The sequence below is a fragment of the Balaenoptera borealis genome, assembly GCF_965194805.1.
Source record: "Balaenoptera borealis genome assembly, chromosome: 1".
Taxonomy (NCBI): Eukaryota; Metazoa; Chordata; class Mammalia; order Artiodactyla; family Balaenopteridae; genus Balaenoptera; species Balaenoptera borealis.
The window spans coordinates 93562928-93577628 of NC_138860.1; the positions used below are offsets into that span (position 1 = coordinate 93562928).

Here is a 14701-nt window from a genome sequence, read left to right on the forward strand (position 1 = left end):
AAGACTGTTTGTTTACATACTGTCTTTGATTGCTTTCTCACTGCAACAGCAAAGTTGAGTCATCATGACAGAGACAGGATCCTACAAGACTAAAATATTTACTATCTGGCCCTTTAAGAAAAAGTGTGCTGGGCCCTGATCTAGAAGAAAGGTGCCTGTAGGTTTGAGGGAGCCACAATCAAACAAAGAAAGGAGGTAGAATGCCAAGAAATGATTTATCTATTTTGTGTTTTTGCCTATGCCTGGCTTGTTTAATGCCCAGTCGGGTATGGATCAGAAATGTTTTTGACTGGCTCATATTGTGAACTTGGGAAGAAGATAATCCAGTGGATCATGTTAGCAACCCATAGAGCTTTAAAAGCTCAAAGGTAATGAGATTGTGAGTGCTAGTGTTATTTTCTTTTTTTCCCCATAAATGTGGTTTAAAACTGTTCATTAGCTAGTAAGGTGATAATGAGCTACAAGTTCTCATTTGTTTTTGTGGTAGTATTTAGCATTCAGGATTTTATTGGAGCTTTAAAGTAGAATTTCTTAGGTATAAAAAAAATCTTCTTAGTGAATATATTTTTAGCAAATTAAAAATTCATTAGGACCATCAGCAGAGGGCTTTTGTGAAATATTAGCTTTTAGACTTTGTACCTGTTTCTCCTTACAGGGGATATGAAAGGTGAGGTCTATCCATTTGGCATAGTTGGGATGGCCAACAAAGGGGATTGCCTACAGAAAGGGGAGAGCGTCAAGTTCCAGTTGTGTGTCCTGGGCCAAAATGCACAGACTATGGCCTACAACATTACACCCCTGCGTAGGGCCACAGTGGAGTGTGTGAAAGATCAGGTAAGTGGTTATATCTCTTGATCTGAATTTGATCCTTTTATGAGTTGGTAACCAAATAGTAACCAAAACCTTGAAAATTTTTCAGCCAAGGGGGAACCATCAACATTCATTTGGTTTTTATTTCCACTTTACCCCCCTTTTCAGTGATTTGAAGTAGCTTATTAAAAACACAGAGAAAACCACATGGAAAGATAAAACGGCAATAGTAGCAAAAGGAAAGTAAGAGTAGTATTAATAGCTAACACAATGGGGAAAATAAGTTTGGAGTGAGATTTCCAGAATAGAAAGACTGTAATGTTTTTCATACTTGGCTCAAGCTTCTTTTGCAGACCACACAAAGAAAGAAACCATGTGTAGAAGTGTTCATAAAATAAGCTTCAGGCAAACAAACCTATTCCTGGTACTTAAGTCTCAAGGAAATCTCTCTGAGTCCTCAGGACATTTTTTGGTATCAGTACAGTGACTATAACATTTTGTATGGCTGTTTCTAAAATACCATAACCCAGCTTAATAATTTTGGGAGGGATCAAAACGATGCATATGTTCAAGTAACAGCTTCCTAATGATTTTGATTAATTCAAAAGCTTAGTTCGTACAATATACGTAGGCACAAGGTAACCTTTCTTTGTTTCTCAGGCTATGATAGAGTGGATGGCAGTGGTTTCAAAGATACATTTCTTCCCTGACAAGTTTTGCAGACCCATATGCTGTTGTTATAGCCCAGGCAGCGAGCATCAGCACTGACGCCACATTTTATAAACCCCTACTAGCTAGGGGCAAATTGTGCTTCATTCAAAGTGAGTTTCTTTTCCCTGCTGTGTGGTATGTCTTTTTTATGCTGTCTTTTTAAAATTTCAGTTTGGCTTCATTAACTATGAAGTAGGAGATAGCAAGAAGCTCTTTTTCCATGTGAAAGAAGTTCAGGATGGCATTGAGCTACAGGCAGGAGATGAGGTGGAATTCTCAGTGATTTTTAATCAGCGCACTGGCAAGTGCAGTGCTTGTAATGTTTGGCGAGTCTGGTGAGTTCTTTGTTGTTGTTGATTAGTAACCTCCCTGGACTGTCTCTTTCGTAATCTCTGCTTTATCATATTTTTTCACTTTTCCATCACTGCTTTTTTTTTTTAATCTTCTTCTGCCACTTTCTGGTTATTTCTTCATTGTCTAAATTTTGTAGTTTAGCATTTCTGGCACTATGTTTTTGTTTTGTTTTAATAACAAAATAGCATGAGAGGAGCTGGGAGTCTCTGGAAATATTTCTTCATATTTTCCTTTTCTAATGTTTTTCCATACCTGCTACATTGTTTTATGTGTCTGTGGAACTGGTCTTCTGGTTGCAGACCAGTCTAGGGATGACCCTCACCCAAATGATTCTTTCAGCTCCTAAGCAGTAATAAACATTGAGTTCAGAATAAAAACAAACTTGTCTGCCCTGTCTTGCTAGTTAGTTAGTTGGCTAGGTGAGGCAAGAGTCTCCCCTCATTAAAACTGAGTCATTTGGGTAGTTAGGTAGAAGACACACTCCTCTGCATGTACTTTTCTTCCCACCAAGTGTTGCTTCTTCTCACCTCTTGACTTTGTTACAGCGAGGGCCCCAAGGCTGTTGCAGCTCCACGACCTGATAGGTTGGTCAATCGCTTGAAGAACATCACCCTGGATGATGCCAGTGCTCCTCGCCTAATGGTTCTTCGTCAGCCAAGGGGACCAGATAACTCAATGGTATGAGGGCATACAAGGTTTTGGGCGGATGGGGGCAACTGACAGACCAACATACTACTTGAAAACCTATTTTAGCATAACTCAAAGAGCTTACTTTACCAAGGTGCTTCAGTATAGCTATCATAACTAGTCAGGATCCCTGCACATTGGTTCAGCCCCTAACGTAATGGTTGCTTACAGTAAGAGGAACATTTCTTGGTGTTCCTGATACTCTGAACATAGTTTAGGAAGGCTTACTATAGATTTCCTCCTCTGCAAAAGAATTGGTGGTGATTGAGAGTAATGCTTTGGTAGTCCTTTTTGGAATTGTGAATGTACAGTGATTGTCATGCACCCAGGTGATTAACTGCAATTTTATTTCCTCACAGGGATTTGGTGCCGAAAGAAAGATCCGTCAAGCTGGTGTCATTGACTAACCACATCCACAAAGCACATCATTAATCCACTATGATCAAGTTGGGGGGATTCTGGTGAAGGGTTCTGAATATCTCCCTCTTCATCCCTCCCAAAATCTGGAATACTTATTCTATTGAGCTATTACACCAGTTTTAACACCTTCCTCGTGTTATGTTTAAAAAAATAAATAAATTTAAGAAAACCATTTTAAAATTATGCACAGTTGCAGGCTGGAAAACTTAAGGTGGCGCCTTATAGAATCAATTTTAGGAGCTTTATTTGGTGCATTTAATGCAACTGGTAATTGCAAATCCACTTCTGCCTGTGTAAGTGAAAAATATAGACTGTTACCTTGTTGGCCCTATGAAATTCTGCACTTGATACTTAGTATATACTCTACCTTCATTACTTTTGGCAAGATGTTCTGCCTTAGCACTCAGTTGCATTCTTTTTCCTTTTCTTTTCTGTTCATTATGCTTTAATTCTGAGAACCATATGATGGTAGAATATATTAAAAATTACAAAAATTTGCATAGGCAAACCAGTTCTTTAAGTTGATGGCCAAATGTTAAAATGTTATTTTTCATATCATTTATAATCTTGTCACAGTCCACTTAATGATGTTTGGTTAGATTTCAGTGAAAATTATCTTCCAGGGTAGTTTCCCCCCCCCCTCCCCGAGGATAGGGGGTGTAACTTAACCACAATTAGTATATATGGTGCAGAATTTCATGCAAATGAGGTGTGCCAGCAGTGTGATAATTTAAACGTATTTAAAGAAAAAACAAAAGGATGAATGCACAAACTTGCTGCTGCTTAGATCACTGCAGCTTCTAGGACCCAGTTTCTTTTACTGTTTTCAAAACAAAACAAAACAAACAAAAAATAATAAAAAAGTTGTGCCTGAAATGAATCTTGTTTTTTTTATAAGTAGCCGCCTGGTTCCTGTGTCCTGTGAAAAGTACAGGCACTTGACCCTTGGTGTAGCTTCTGTTCGGCTTTATATCACGGGAACGGATTGGTCTGATTTCTTGGCCCTCATCTTGAATTGGCCACATACAGGGTCCCTGGCCAGTGGACTGAAGGCTTTGTCTAAGATGACATGGGTCAGCTCAGGGGATGTGGGGGAGGGTGCTTTTATCTTCCCCGTTGTCGTTTGAGGTTTTGATCTACTCTGGGTAAAGAGGCCATTTATCTTTGTAAACACGTAACACTTTTGCTTTCTCCAGTTTTCTGTTAATGGCGAAAGAATGGAAGCGAATAAAGTTTTACTGATTTTTGAGACACTAGCACCTAGCGCTTTCATTATTAAAACGTCCTGTATGGGAGGGGCGGGTCTGGGTGCGGCCTGCCGCGTGACTCCTGGGTCGGAGGCCCACGTGGCCGGGGCGGGGACTCCGGCGCCTGGGGCGCCGACTGATTGCGTAGCGGGCGGGGCCGGAAGTGCCGCTCCCTGGTGGGGGCTGTTCATGGCGGTTCCGGGGTCTCCAACATTTTTCCCGGTTGTGGTCCAAATCTGTCCGAAGCGGAGGCAGTGGAGCTTGAGGTAAGGCTCTGGCGTGTGTAGCGTTCGACTTTGGAGCATGCTGACGACTCCTTGTTGCCAGGAATCGAGCGGAATCTACGAGCTGGAGACAAAGGCCCTGGGCGGGGGGTCCTTCGTTTTGAGCCCTACGGGGGAGCTCTTTGGAGACAGGCGGGGGAGAGAGAAGGGGAGATGGTCTGGAGGCCGCCCCCCAGAGCTCAGAAGATTTAAAGGAGTAGGAAGGGGGGGTTTCTTTACCTTAGGCTGAGGGCGGGGCCCAAGGGCTATTGAAAAATAGACGAGGGTGGGGGTAGGTAGAAGACTAATCCAGAATTCTGAGATCCACAGTAACCTGCAAGTGTTTTTGCACTCCTGAATCACTTTGAGAACCAAGTGGAGATGAACGTGTACGGAACCAATACATTACAGACTCTGGTTTTAGTTACTGTTGATTACAGAAAGCTTTGAAGTACTGTAGATGTGGTTCGACAGTTAACCCTAATTGCTGCTTTCCCACAGGTTCTTGCTGGTGTGAAATGACTGAGTACAAACTGGTGGTGGTTGGAGCAGGTGGTGTTGGGAAAAGCGCACTGACAATCCAGCTGATCCAGAACCACTTTGTAGATGAATATGATCCCACCATAGAGGTGAGGCCCAGTGGCAGTCCGCTGACCATACCTCTCTCTTTCGGTTTACTCTTAACCCATTCCCTTTTCCATACCTTTCAGCTATTCCTTAGCTAAAGGAATAATCAGGAGAGAAAATAAAAAGTTATTTGGGGCACTGTGTTCAGTAATACAATAAGTAAAGCTTTACCTGTTTTTGGAGAAGAGTTTACTTTTATTAGCTACTGATGATTTTCTAAAAAGTTTACAGTTTTTAACAGTTTTGAAAACGGTTACAAACTCAGTGTTGAAATCATTTAGTTTCTCCACATATGACAGCTCCGTTAAAAAGAAACACAAGTCATAGATAGAATACCTGAATGATAGCAGGATGGAGGTGAAGGATTCAGAGATCTGAGTGTTTCTTAGCCGCTTGAAGCAGCTGAGACTGTGGGTTAGGGAAGAAAGAGCATGAGATTTTGAGTCACTGTGCCTAGGAATACGGTCCCTGTTTGCAGTTAGTTATATGATAGTGAGCAAATCACTTTTCTTATCTATTAAATTACCATAAACCTGTCTTGCCTGACACCCAGGGGATGTTGTGAAAAATCAAATATGTTAAATTTTTGTGGATGCTAACGCACTGTGTAATTATCACTTATTTAAAGTTTTTGTTGTTTTTGTGGGAGTTCATGTTATAGATTGGCTTCAGTAAATGGCATCTAAAGTGCTTTAAGAGTTTGTAATCTTATTCTAGAGATTATTTTAATCCACATCCTGGTCTTCGTACCACCCAGCCATTGAGTGTTTAATGCAAGCTGACTCTAATATAGCCATTATTAAAAATAGTCATTAGTCCTTGGCAAAATTTTATTTTAGGCTTACCAGCTTTAGTATTAATGGTTAGGACATTTTAATATTTTTCAGAGTTTTTTTTGTTGTGAGGTAATTTACATAAGGTATCTAAATCTTACATCTATAGCTCAGTGGCTTTAAATTTGTGTACACTTATGTAACCGCCACATAGATAAAAATATAGACTATTTCCAATGCCCGGGAGAGTTCTTTCATGCCCCTTTCTAGTCAGTAAACCCCCCTATCCTGCCAGGAAATGACCACTTCTCTGACTTCTATTATCATGAATTAGTTTGACTAAAACCTATCTTTATCATTTTAATTTTGCTTATTTCCTCAGAACACTCATACATTTGACCATATTTCACGCTTTAAGGAAATTTTGACAATGTGAATTCTATGTTAATTTGAAAGTATATTACAGTCCCGCAATGGCGTGAGTTACAGAGGCGCTGTTCAATGGGCTGGCAAACTATGTTGCATACTGTTTCTGGAGCCAGATCTTTACTAAGTGTGATGAGGTTATTTTCTTTGAACTGAATTCCCAGAATATAAATATTAAGATACAAGTAAAATTTTTGCCTTAGAGCCAAATTGAAAAAAAAATTTTTAATATGATCTATTCATGTCTATCTTCCCGAGGAATTAATGTAACTATACCATTTGGAACCTTTAGGAATTTGATTCAGGAACATTCCCCAGAGGTACAGTTTGTCATGATGAGAAAAATATTTTGATATTATAACCTTGTCTGAAATAAAAGGTATTTGTGTATTTAATCATAAACGCAAAAGATAGTGCATCCTGGACCAAGTTATAATTGGTGGAGGTATGTTTAGAATTGTAAATGGACAATAAACAACTCAAATAAGAGAAGTACAGTTCATACTTCAGTGAACATAATCTCTAGTCTAAGTGCGGTAGAACTGTCTTTTCAATTACCATGTTTTCTTCATCTTTTCCAGGAACAGAGTGACCACATTTTCCTTTCTATAAGCATATAGCATTTGGGGCTTTTTTCCTAGGGTGACATTAAGTACTTTCTGTTTGTGATTATATATCAGCAGTTTGAGGGACAAACCAAAGAGACAGAATTGGACTTGGTTAGGAGCTTATTTAACCTTAGCTATAGCATTGCATTCCCTGTGATTTTTAATAAAAATGGAATCTCCCTCTCTCCCTGCCCCCCTCCCCTCCACACCCCAGGATTCTTACCGAAAACAGGTGGTTATAGATGGTGAAACCTGTCTGTTGGACATACTGGATACAGCTGGACAAGAGGAGTACAGTGCCATGAGAGACCAATACATGAGGACAGGCGAAGGCTTCCTTTGTGTATTTGCCATCAATAATAGCAAATCATTTGCAGATATTAACCTCTACAGGTACTAGGAGCATTGTTTTTTCTGAAAGGATGATCTTTAAGTGTGTTCCGAAGTTTTGGGGTGGGAATGAGGATACCACACTAGGGAAGATACAATTTTTTAATTATGAAAAGAATTGCTTTTAGGTTGTGACATTGAGAATCTGGGATTATTACTGAAAGTTAATACTGGAGTTTATTTTATATAAGCCACTATGTCTAGAATGCCTGATAATACATAAATGAAGCTTGCTTGCTAATGGGAGTGATTCAGAACTAGAGGTGTTATGAGAGACCACAAAGGCATTTCAGAGAAGAAAACACCTCTGAGAAACATTCTTCAGTATGTAATAGAGAAGATAGCAGGAAGAAACAAATGGGGGGAGGGGTGTTAGATAAAGATGAAAACAAGGCAAAGGAATGTAAAGATGGTCTTTCTCCACAGAACCTTAAAGTTTCAAAGCTCGATTGGACCATAACAATTCTAATACAACATTCTCATTTTACAGAAACAAAGTTCAGAAGGTGGTTTGTTAGGTTTTCATAGTCATGATTGATTGTTATTCGTAGCAGAGCCAGGACCAAAAACCCAGGGCTCCTTTTTCTTAGCTCTGTGTTCTTTAAGCAGAATAATATAATGGTTAAGAATATAGACTCTGCCTGGGTTGAAACTTGGCTCCATCATCTCTTAGCCATGGAACTTTGGGGCAAACTACTAAATCGCTGGGCCTCAGTTTCCTTATCTATAATAGGGAGATAGTAGTACCTACCAAGAGTTGCTGTGAAAATTAAACGAGTTAATAAATATGTGAATCACTCAGAGCAGTGTTTAGCACAGAGTAAACGCTACACAAGCGTTCTGCCTGGAGCCTGAGTCTTGGTGTATGCTCCATCCATATGACGATGTCGACTCTCAGAAACAAACTAGTCTAAAACTGGTTTTCTTCCCCTAAACCTGCTCTACTTTCCATTTTCTCTCTGGAGTTAATAGCAGCACTTAATAAAATGCTTAGCACTTTGCAAGCACCAAAAAAGTATTTGCTGAATTTCTAGAAATCATTTTTCTCCTTAGGTTGTCTTATATTATCCCTTCACATAGGTTACTGCCATCACACCAAAGCTCAGTTATGCAGATAGCCAGTGAAATGCATTTCAAGTACATAACTTTGTATGTAATCCCAGGGTAGAGTCTAGAGCAGTGCTGTGCAGTATGGTACCCACAAACCATATGTGGTTATTTAAATTCATTAAAATTGGGCTTCCCTGGTGGTGCAGTGGTTGAGAGTCCGCCTGCCAGTGCAGGGGATATGGGTTCAAGCCCTGATCCGGGAAGACCCAAAGGCCGTGGAGCAGCTAAACCGTGTGCCACAACTGCTGAGCCTGTGTGCCACAACTACTGAAGCCTGTGCGCCCAGAGCCTGTGCCCCACAACAAGAAAAGCCACTGCAATGAGAAGCCTGCGCACCACAACAAAGAGTAGCCCCTGCTCGCCACAGCAACGAAGAGAAAAGCCTGCGCACAGCAATGAAGACCCAACAGAGCCAAAAATAAATAAATAAATTTTAAAATAAATAAATTCATTGAAATTAAACAATTTAAAAATCAGTTCCTTGGTCCCATTAGCAACTGACTTTTCAGGTGTTCAGTAACTTCATTTGACTAGCATATATAGTTGGACAGTGCAGCTAGAGAACATTTCCATCATCATAGTAAGTCCTATTGGACAGGGTTGATCAAGAGAATCTGGAACAGTAGTTTCCAAACTGCTGTGTGGTATGTCTTACTTGTCATTGAAGAGAGAGCTGTCAGTTGGGAGTTCCAAATCCTTTAGTCCCCTGTTAATAAGAGCAGTTCTGGTGTTTCCTATTTTATATCTTGGACTATAATTTGTTTGAAGAAAATGTTTGGACACCACCCGTCTAGAGAAGTGGATAGACTGTCTTTCATTAAATACTGTCACTCTCAAGGGAGCTTCAAAAAGTTATTTGGAGGCAGTAAGCTTTACTTTTTATACTTCAGACCTTAACCTAGAGTGTGATTTCAAGTTGCCAGTTAACTCCAGAGCCAAGCTCTTTGGAGAATCAAGGGGCCTAACAGGGACATGTGTCAAGATAGAAGGTGAACTGGTACTTGGCTTCCCTGCGGCTGCTGCATCAAGTCTACACCAGTCTTCTTAGTATGCAAGGCCTTTTATAAGTAGAAAAAAAGTGAAACTCAGTATAGAAGCTAATAGGGCTAGGTAAAATTTGCTAGATTTTCTTTTTTGCCCTAGCTGTTTATTCCTTCCTAAAAGTTTATTCTTATGATAACATATTCCCTTTTTTAGGGAACAGATTAAGCGTGTAAAAGACTCAGATGATGTACCTATGGTGCTAGTAGGAAACAAGTGTGATTTGCCAACAAGGACAGTTGACACAAAACAAGCCCATGAACTGGCCAAGAGTTATGGGATTCCATTCATTGAAACCTCAGCCAAGACCAGACAGGTATAGTACAGCTTTTAGCATCTGGCAAGGGTTTATTTAAGGCAGAAAAGTTTGATTGATTGACTCTTCACTAGAGACGTGATCCACATTCTTTGTTGTTTTGGATTTTTTTAATACTGTTCTATTTTTTTAATCTTCAGTTTAAACCCAAAATGAATTTATTAATATTCAAGTGTGGTTTCTTTTTTACTCCTGCAAATTAACATGCACAAATATTTCTAAAATGAAGACCCTTTATTAAAGATACTTAAAATATGAGTCCTTTCTCCATCAACACCAGCTACTATTTAAGGCATAGGCCCTCCTGAATGGAATCTTTAGATCTGGTAGTTCTGTATGTCCCATGTTACCCATTTTCCTTTACTTGAATGTTATCTTTGCAGAAAGTGCTATTTGTATATTAGCCTGCTAATGTGACTCAATAGGAATGCTGAATCAGCCTGTTTTATCAGCTAATAATTTAATAATTGCAATTTTAAATCCACATAAAGAAGTACAAATGAGAGAGAGCTTACAACTTGGGTTGTGTCTGTTAAGCTGTCTTTATCATTTTCTCTCTCTTATAGGGTGTTGAAGATGCCTTTTACACACTGGTAAGAGAAATACGTCAGTACCGAATGAAAAAACTCAACAGCAGTGATGATGGGACTCAAGGTTGTATGGGATTGCCATGTGTGGTGATGTAACAAGGTGAGCATGTGGTCTGTTGACATAATTTTAAATATTATTTAGGCAATTTGGAGGAGTGTTGCTGTTATCTTTTCTATGTTGCTATTTAACAGAGTTTCTGCTCACTTACAACTCTAAAATAAAGAACTTTCCTTATGGCACCCTTTCTGAGAGTACCACAGCCTAAACTGTTTTTAAAACATTTAATTATTTTACAGACTGTTAAATTTTCAATAATATTAGAAATTAGAAGACATTGTTTATGAAATGTATTACCAGGAGCTTGAAGGATCACACATGATGATGACATGGTGTGTATTCTTTTCTCATAGATACTTTTAAAGTTCTAGCATGAGAAAAGAGCCACCGTCAAGGTAGGACAAGTTTGGAAATGAAAGTATTATCATTTATGTTGATTTTGTAACCTTGTTTTTCTAATACTCTCTATGTACCATTTATACAGATTCCATGTTTATTTCAGCTGCACTGACACCTTGGTCCTGACTTCCCTGGAGGAGAAGTATTCCTGTTGCTATCTTCAGTCTCACAAACAAGCTCCTGCGATTTCCCCAACTCTCAGTAGATCAGTATAATTTTCTCTATTTGAGAAGTTCTCAGAGTAACTACCTCCTCACTTGGTTGTCTGACCAGAGAAATGAACCTCTTGTTACTCCCAGTATTTCTCCACCCTGGGTTCTCCCCGAGCACACACAAACCAACCTCCGCCACCCCAGGTTTTTCATCTGAAAAGCAATTAATGCTCTGAAACAGAGAACCAAACTGTAGAAACATGAAATTCTGTAGAAAACAATGTCTTGAGCTCTGAAGTAGCAACTGCTGGTGATTTTTTTTCCTTTTTACTGTTGAACTTGGAACTATGTTGGGTTTTGGAGAAATGTCATAAATTACTGTTTTGCTGAGAATATAGTTAAATGTTGCTGTTTGGTTTGTTTGTAATGTTATCAGCTATATTCTATAAACTGGCATCTGCTCTGTATTCAGAAATACAAAAGTGAATACTGACTTTTTTGAGTCTATCCTCGTCTTCTCGACTTTCTTGTAATTAAATCTGACTTTCACAGTGAAGTGCCTTTTTCCTGGAAGTGGTTTGTAGACTTCCTTTACAATACTTCAGTGGAATAGATGTCTTAGAAACTGTTATACATGAAAATGATTGTCTGAGATATGTCTGTGACCCATCTAGCTTTGAGGGAAAGATATACCAATATGATAGCAGATGCCATTTCTTACATGTATGAAGTTGATTTTTCTAGAGACCTGTTTTGGGGCTTTCCCAAGAGAAAGGTGAGACTATAAATGATTAGGAATAATTTTGCTTACTTTTTACCTCATCGCCACTTTTTTTTGTTTTGGTAGTTTACTACCTGCAAAATGTATATAATTTGTTTCTTCTAGCTTACTGATAATCTGATGTTCAATGAACTTCCATTCATATTTAAATTTGGGTCATATCAGAACGTCTACATTTGCAGGTGTTCAAAATTATAAAAATTTGATGCAGGTTTATTTAATAGCTGTGATCAATGATTCTCAAGCCTCAAATATGTTAATAGACACATTTTCATTGCGTATCATGGTAATTATTCATGTATATAATTGCCCTCGGTCCCCTTCTCACCCCATCCCCTGTCCTTCACCCCATAGCAGTGGCTTGATTATTTCAGTTGAGTAAAACATGGTGCTAATAGACCAGGGTCACAGTTTCAAAACTTCAGTGAGCCAGTCAGCATCACAGAGAGAGAAATTCTTCCACATTTGCTCATTGCACCATTAATTCCAGCTAGTAGTTTTGCCAGATGCATGTGGTTAGTCCTGCAAGGAGAGAAGAGGTCAGTTAGCACAAATTCTTAACCATGACTGGAAAAACTTGTTATCCTGAGAAGGGTCAGCTTAGAAGTCCTTATAAATAAAGGATCTAGACTCTGTTTTTAGCCACATGGAAACCAAATTAAGCCAATATTTTTTCTCATGTTTTTGAGAATGAGGATGCCTCAGATCAAAATTTTTAAATTTTTCTTTATTCATAATGTTCTTTGAAGGGTTTCAAACAGGATGTTGATTAATTAGTCTGGGCATACCAGATAACAAGCTGATGAGTTTGTTCTTGTTCTGAACAAGAAGTAGCCTTTGGATTGGAATGGCTGTTTGAGAAGGGAATAGAGAATGTAATTAATAGTTATGAGGATTTGGAGGCTTGGCTTTTCCATTTGCAGATAATATCCTGATAATTCTAATGAGTAATAGACTTGGATAACTTTTGATAAAAGAATACTTCCAAAACGGCCACTTCCTGTTCTCGTCTTCTAATGTGTAAATACTTACTGAGGTCCTCTTATCTTCTAACATGAATTTTCATTTATTAAGCAAATTTCACATTGCCTTGAAATGAATTCGGAAGAGAAGAAAAAACATAATGTACGCAGAGAATGAGTTGTGCTCCTTAGTGTTAATTCTGAGAGCTTTCACAGTCCGTGCCGGTAAACAGAAACTCTCTGCCACTTGGCTTCTGCTCCTCTTGGAGCATTGCTCTGTCATTTTCTTGAGGATAGATGGAGACTTGTCACCTCAGTTGTCATTGTCTTCTTCTTCTTCCTCTTGTCTATGTGACTGACAGTGTGATTCTTACGAATGTCAAATTGGGGGGAAAAAATTAACTCATTTTAGGCTCTTCTGCCCATTACCCTTGTATGTTTGTATCTTTTAGTTTTCTCAAGTATGTTCTAAGCACAGAAGTATCTAAATGGGGCCAAAGTTCAGACTTGAAAATGTTCTTTTTAATAGCTTCTTAAAGAGTTACACTTTGGTATGCATTTTGGCACAGTAGAGTGACAAACTTACAGTTAAAACGCTGAATAACTTCAGTTAGTGTGGTATCAGATAGTTTTTAGAATATGTTTGTGATTGCTGAAGACAATTACAGTTTACCTCAAAATCTGAAAGTCTCTTTCCCCAAGTTAAGTGCCTGGCCAGCTGTCATAAATTACATATTACTTTATGTCTGTTTGTTTCTTAAAGGTTGTACGTTCAAGATTGTGAAAATAAGGTGTTCTGTGTGAAGGCTACCATGCCTGTCTATAAATGAATCTGTTGAGTGCTGTATTTGCTCCAGCATCTTACTATAGAATGCTACTTGGTCAAATCGTACTTATTATAGTTTTCACTTCAGGAGTGTAATAGGTAAAATTATCCTCAATCTGTATTGTAGTGGGCCCCATGTTTAGTCTTTCATCATCCTTTAAACTGCTGTGAATTTTTTGTCTTGACTTGAAAGCAAGGATAGAGAAACACTTTAAAGAGATAGTTTGGTTTTTTTCCATTCCAGAATTTGTGAGCATAGTCATGTTTTGCTTTACATTTACAGTCATGAACTCTTAAGCTGGCAGCTACAACCAAGAACCAAAAAAGGGTGCATTCTTCTTCTTGTAATTCATCTCTGCTAATAAATTATAAGAAGCAAGGATAATTAAATTAGAGAAAGTATTTAATTTGGGTGGTTTCTATAAACAAGAGACTATAATTCTTGTACATTATTTTTCATCTTTGCTGTTTCTTTAAGAAACCTAATGTGCCACGAAATTATTTTAAGGTGTTTCTTATAAGAATTGTTTTTAAAGTGTTCTTGTTATCAGAGTAATTGTAGATATATTTCAAAATATAACTGGTAATTTTTAAAGGCCTGAGTACTGACCTAAGAAGCAATTGTATGAATTCTCTGGAGGGAAGGGAGGATCTCAATGGAACTTGTATGACTTTTATATTTCTGTGCCATTAAATATAGGTTAAAAATGTCAGTTATGCAGTTCTGCTGTTTAAACAGGAACTATTGGCCTCCTTGGCCCTAAATGAAAGGGCTGATATTTTAAGTTGACTATTTTATTGTAAATTAATCCATCCTAATTTTTAAAAATTTGGTTGAATATTTTTCTTGTTAAATGTTTGAAAAATAAAAACTGGAAGTTCTTTGCTTAGTCATAATTGCTTTTTCCACTGATTGCCTTTATTGAAAGTTAATATTTAATTCAGACGTTTGGATGTGACATTTGGACAATATTGGAAGATCTGAGTTCCTCATTTTGTCTCAGAATAAAATATGTCAGAACCTGCTTTGTTATGTTGGGGTGATTCAAAGCTATGGCAGATTCTCACACATTAACGTGAAGTGCTAAAAACTGCCATTGGATCTTTTGGTCTATTTTTGTACTACTGTACAGTCTACCAGTCTTGGTGT

General features: G+C 38.3%; 2 protein-coding genes across 8 annotated transcripts in view; both read left to right on the forward strand.

Moving 5' to 3' along the window:
- Positions 1-4231, forward strand: part of CSDE1 (cold shock domain containing E1) — a 29166-nt gene extending 24935 nt beyond the window's left edge. For 4 of the 5 annotated variants that reach the window (XM_082369121.1, XM_082369122.1, XM_082369123.1 and 1 more), the window contains 4 exons: positions 656-834; positions 1693-1856; positions 2421-2553; positions 2922-4231. In XM_082369121.1, the coding sequence (XP_082225247.1) occupies positions 656-834; positions 1693-1856; positions 2421-2553; positions 2922-2969 (524 nt within the window). In that variant the 3' untranslated portion in view covers positions 2970-4231. Of the gene's footprint in view, positions 1-655; positions 835-1470; positions 1612-1692; positions 1857-2420; positions 2554-2921 lie in introns of those variants that run through there. The other variant, XM_082369124.1, reaches the window with a different exon arrangement.
- Positions 4232-4331: 100 nt separating this feature from the next.
- On the forward strand, positions 4332-14433 carry NRAS (NRAS proto-oncogene, GTPase). 3 transcript variants are annotated; one of them, XM_082369779.1, is made up of 7 exons: positions 4332-4495; positions 4994-5121; positions 7141-7319; positions 9624-9783; positions 10350-10473; positions 10785-10826; positions 10916-14433. In XM_082369779.1, exons 2-5 carry the CDS (start codon positions 5011-5013, stop codon positions 10467-10469), a joined length of 570 nt encoding a protein of 189 aa, XP_082225905.1. In that variant the 5' UTR covers positions 4332-4495; positions 4994-5010; the 3' UTR covers positions 10470-10473; positions 10785-10826; positions 10916-14433. The 3 variants fall into 3 exon arrangements, with proteins under 3 accessions (XP_082225905.1, XP_082225906.1, XP_082225907.1); XM_082369780.1 differs by having other exon boundaries at positions 4340-4495; positions 10934-14433; XM_082369781.1 differs by lacking the exon at positions 10785-10826 and having other exon boundaries at positions 4340-4495; positions 10934-14433.
- Positions 14434-14701: the final 268 nt, after the last annotated feature.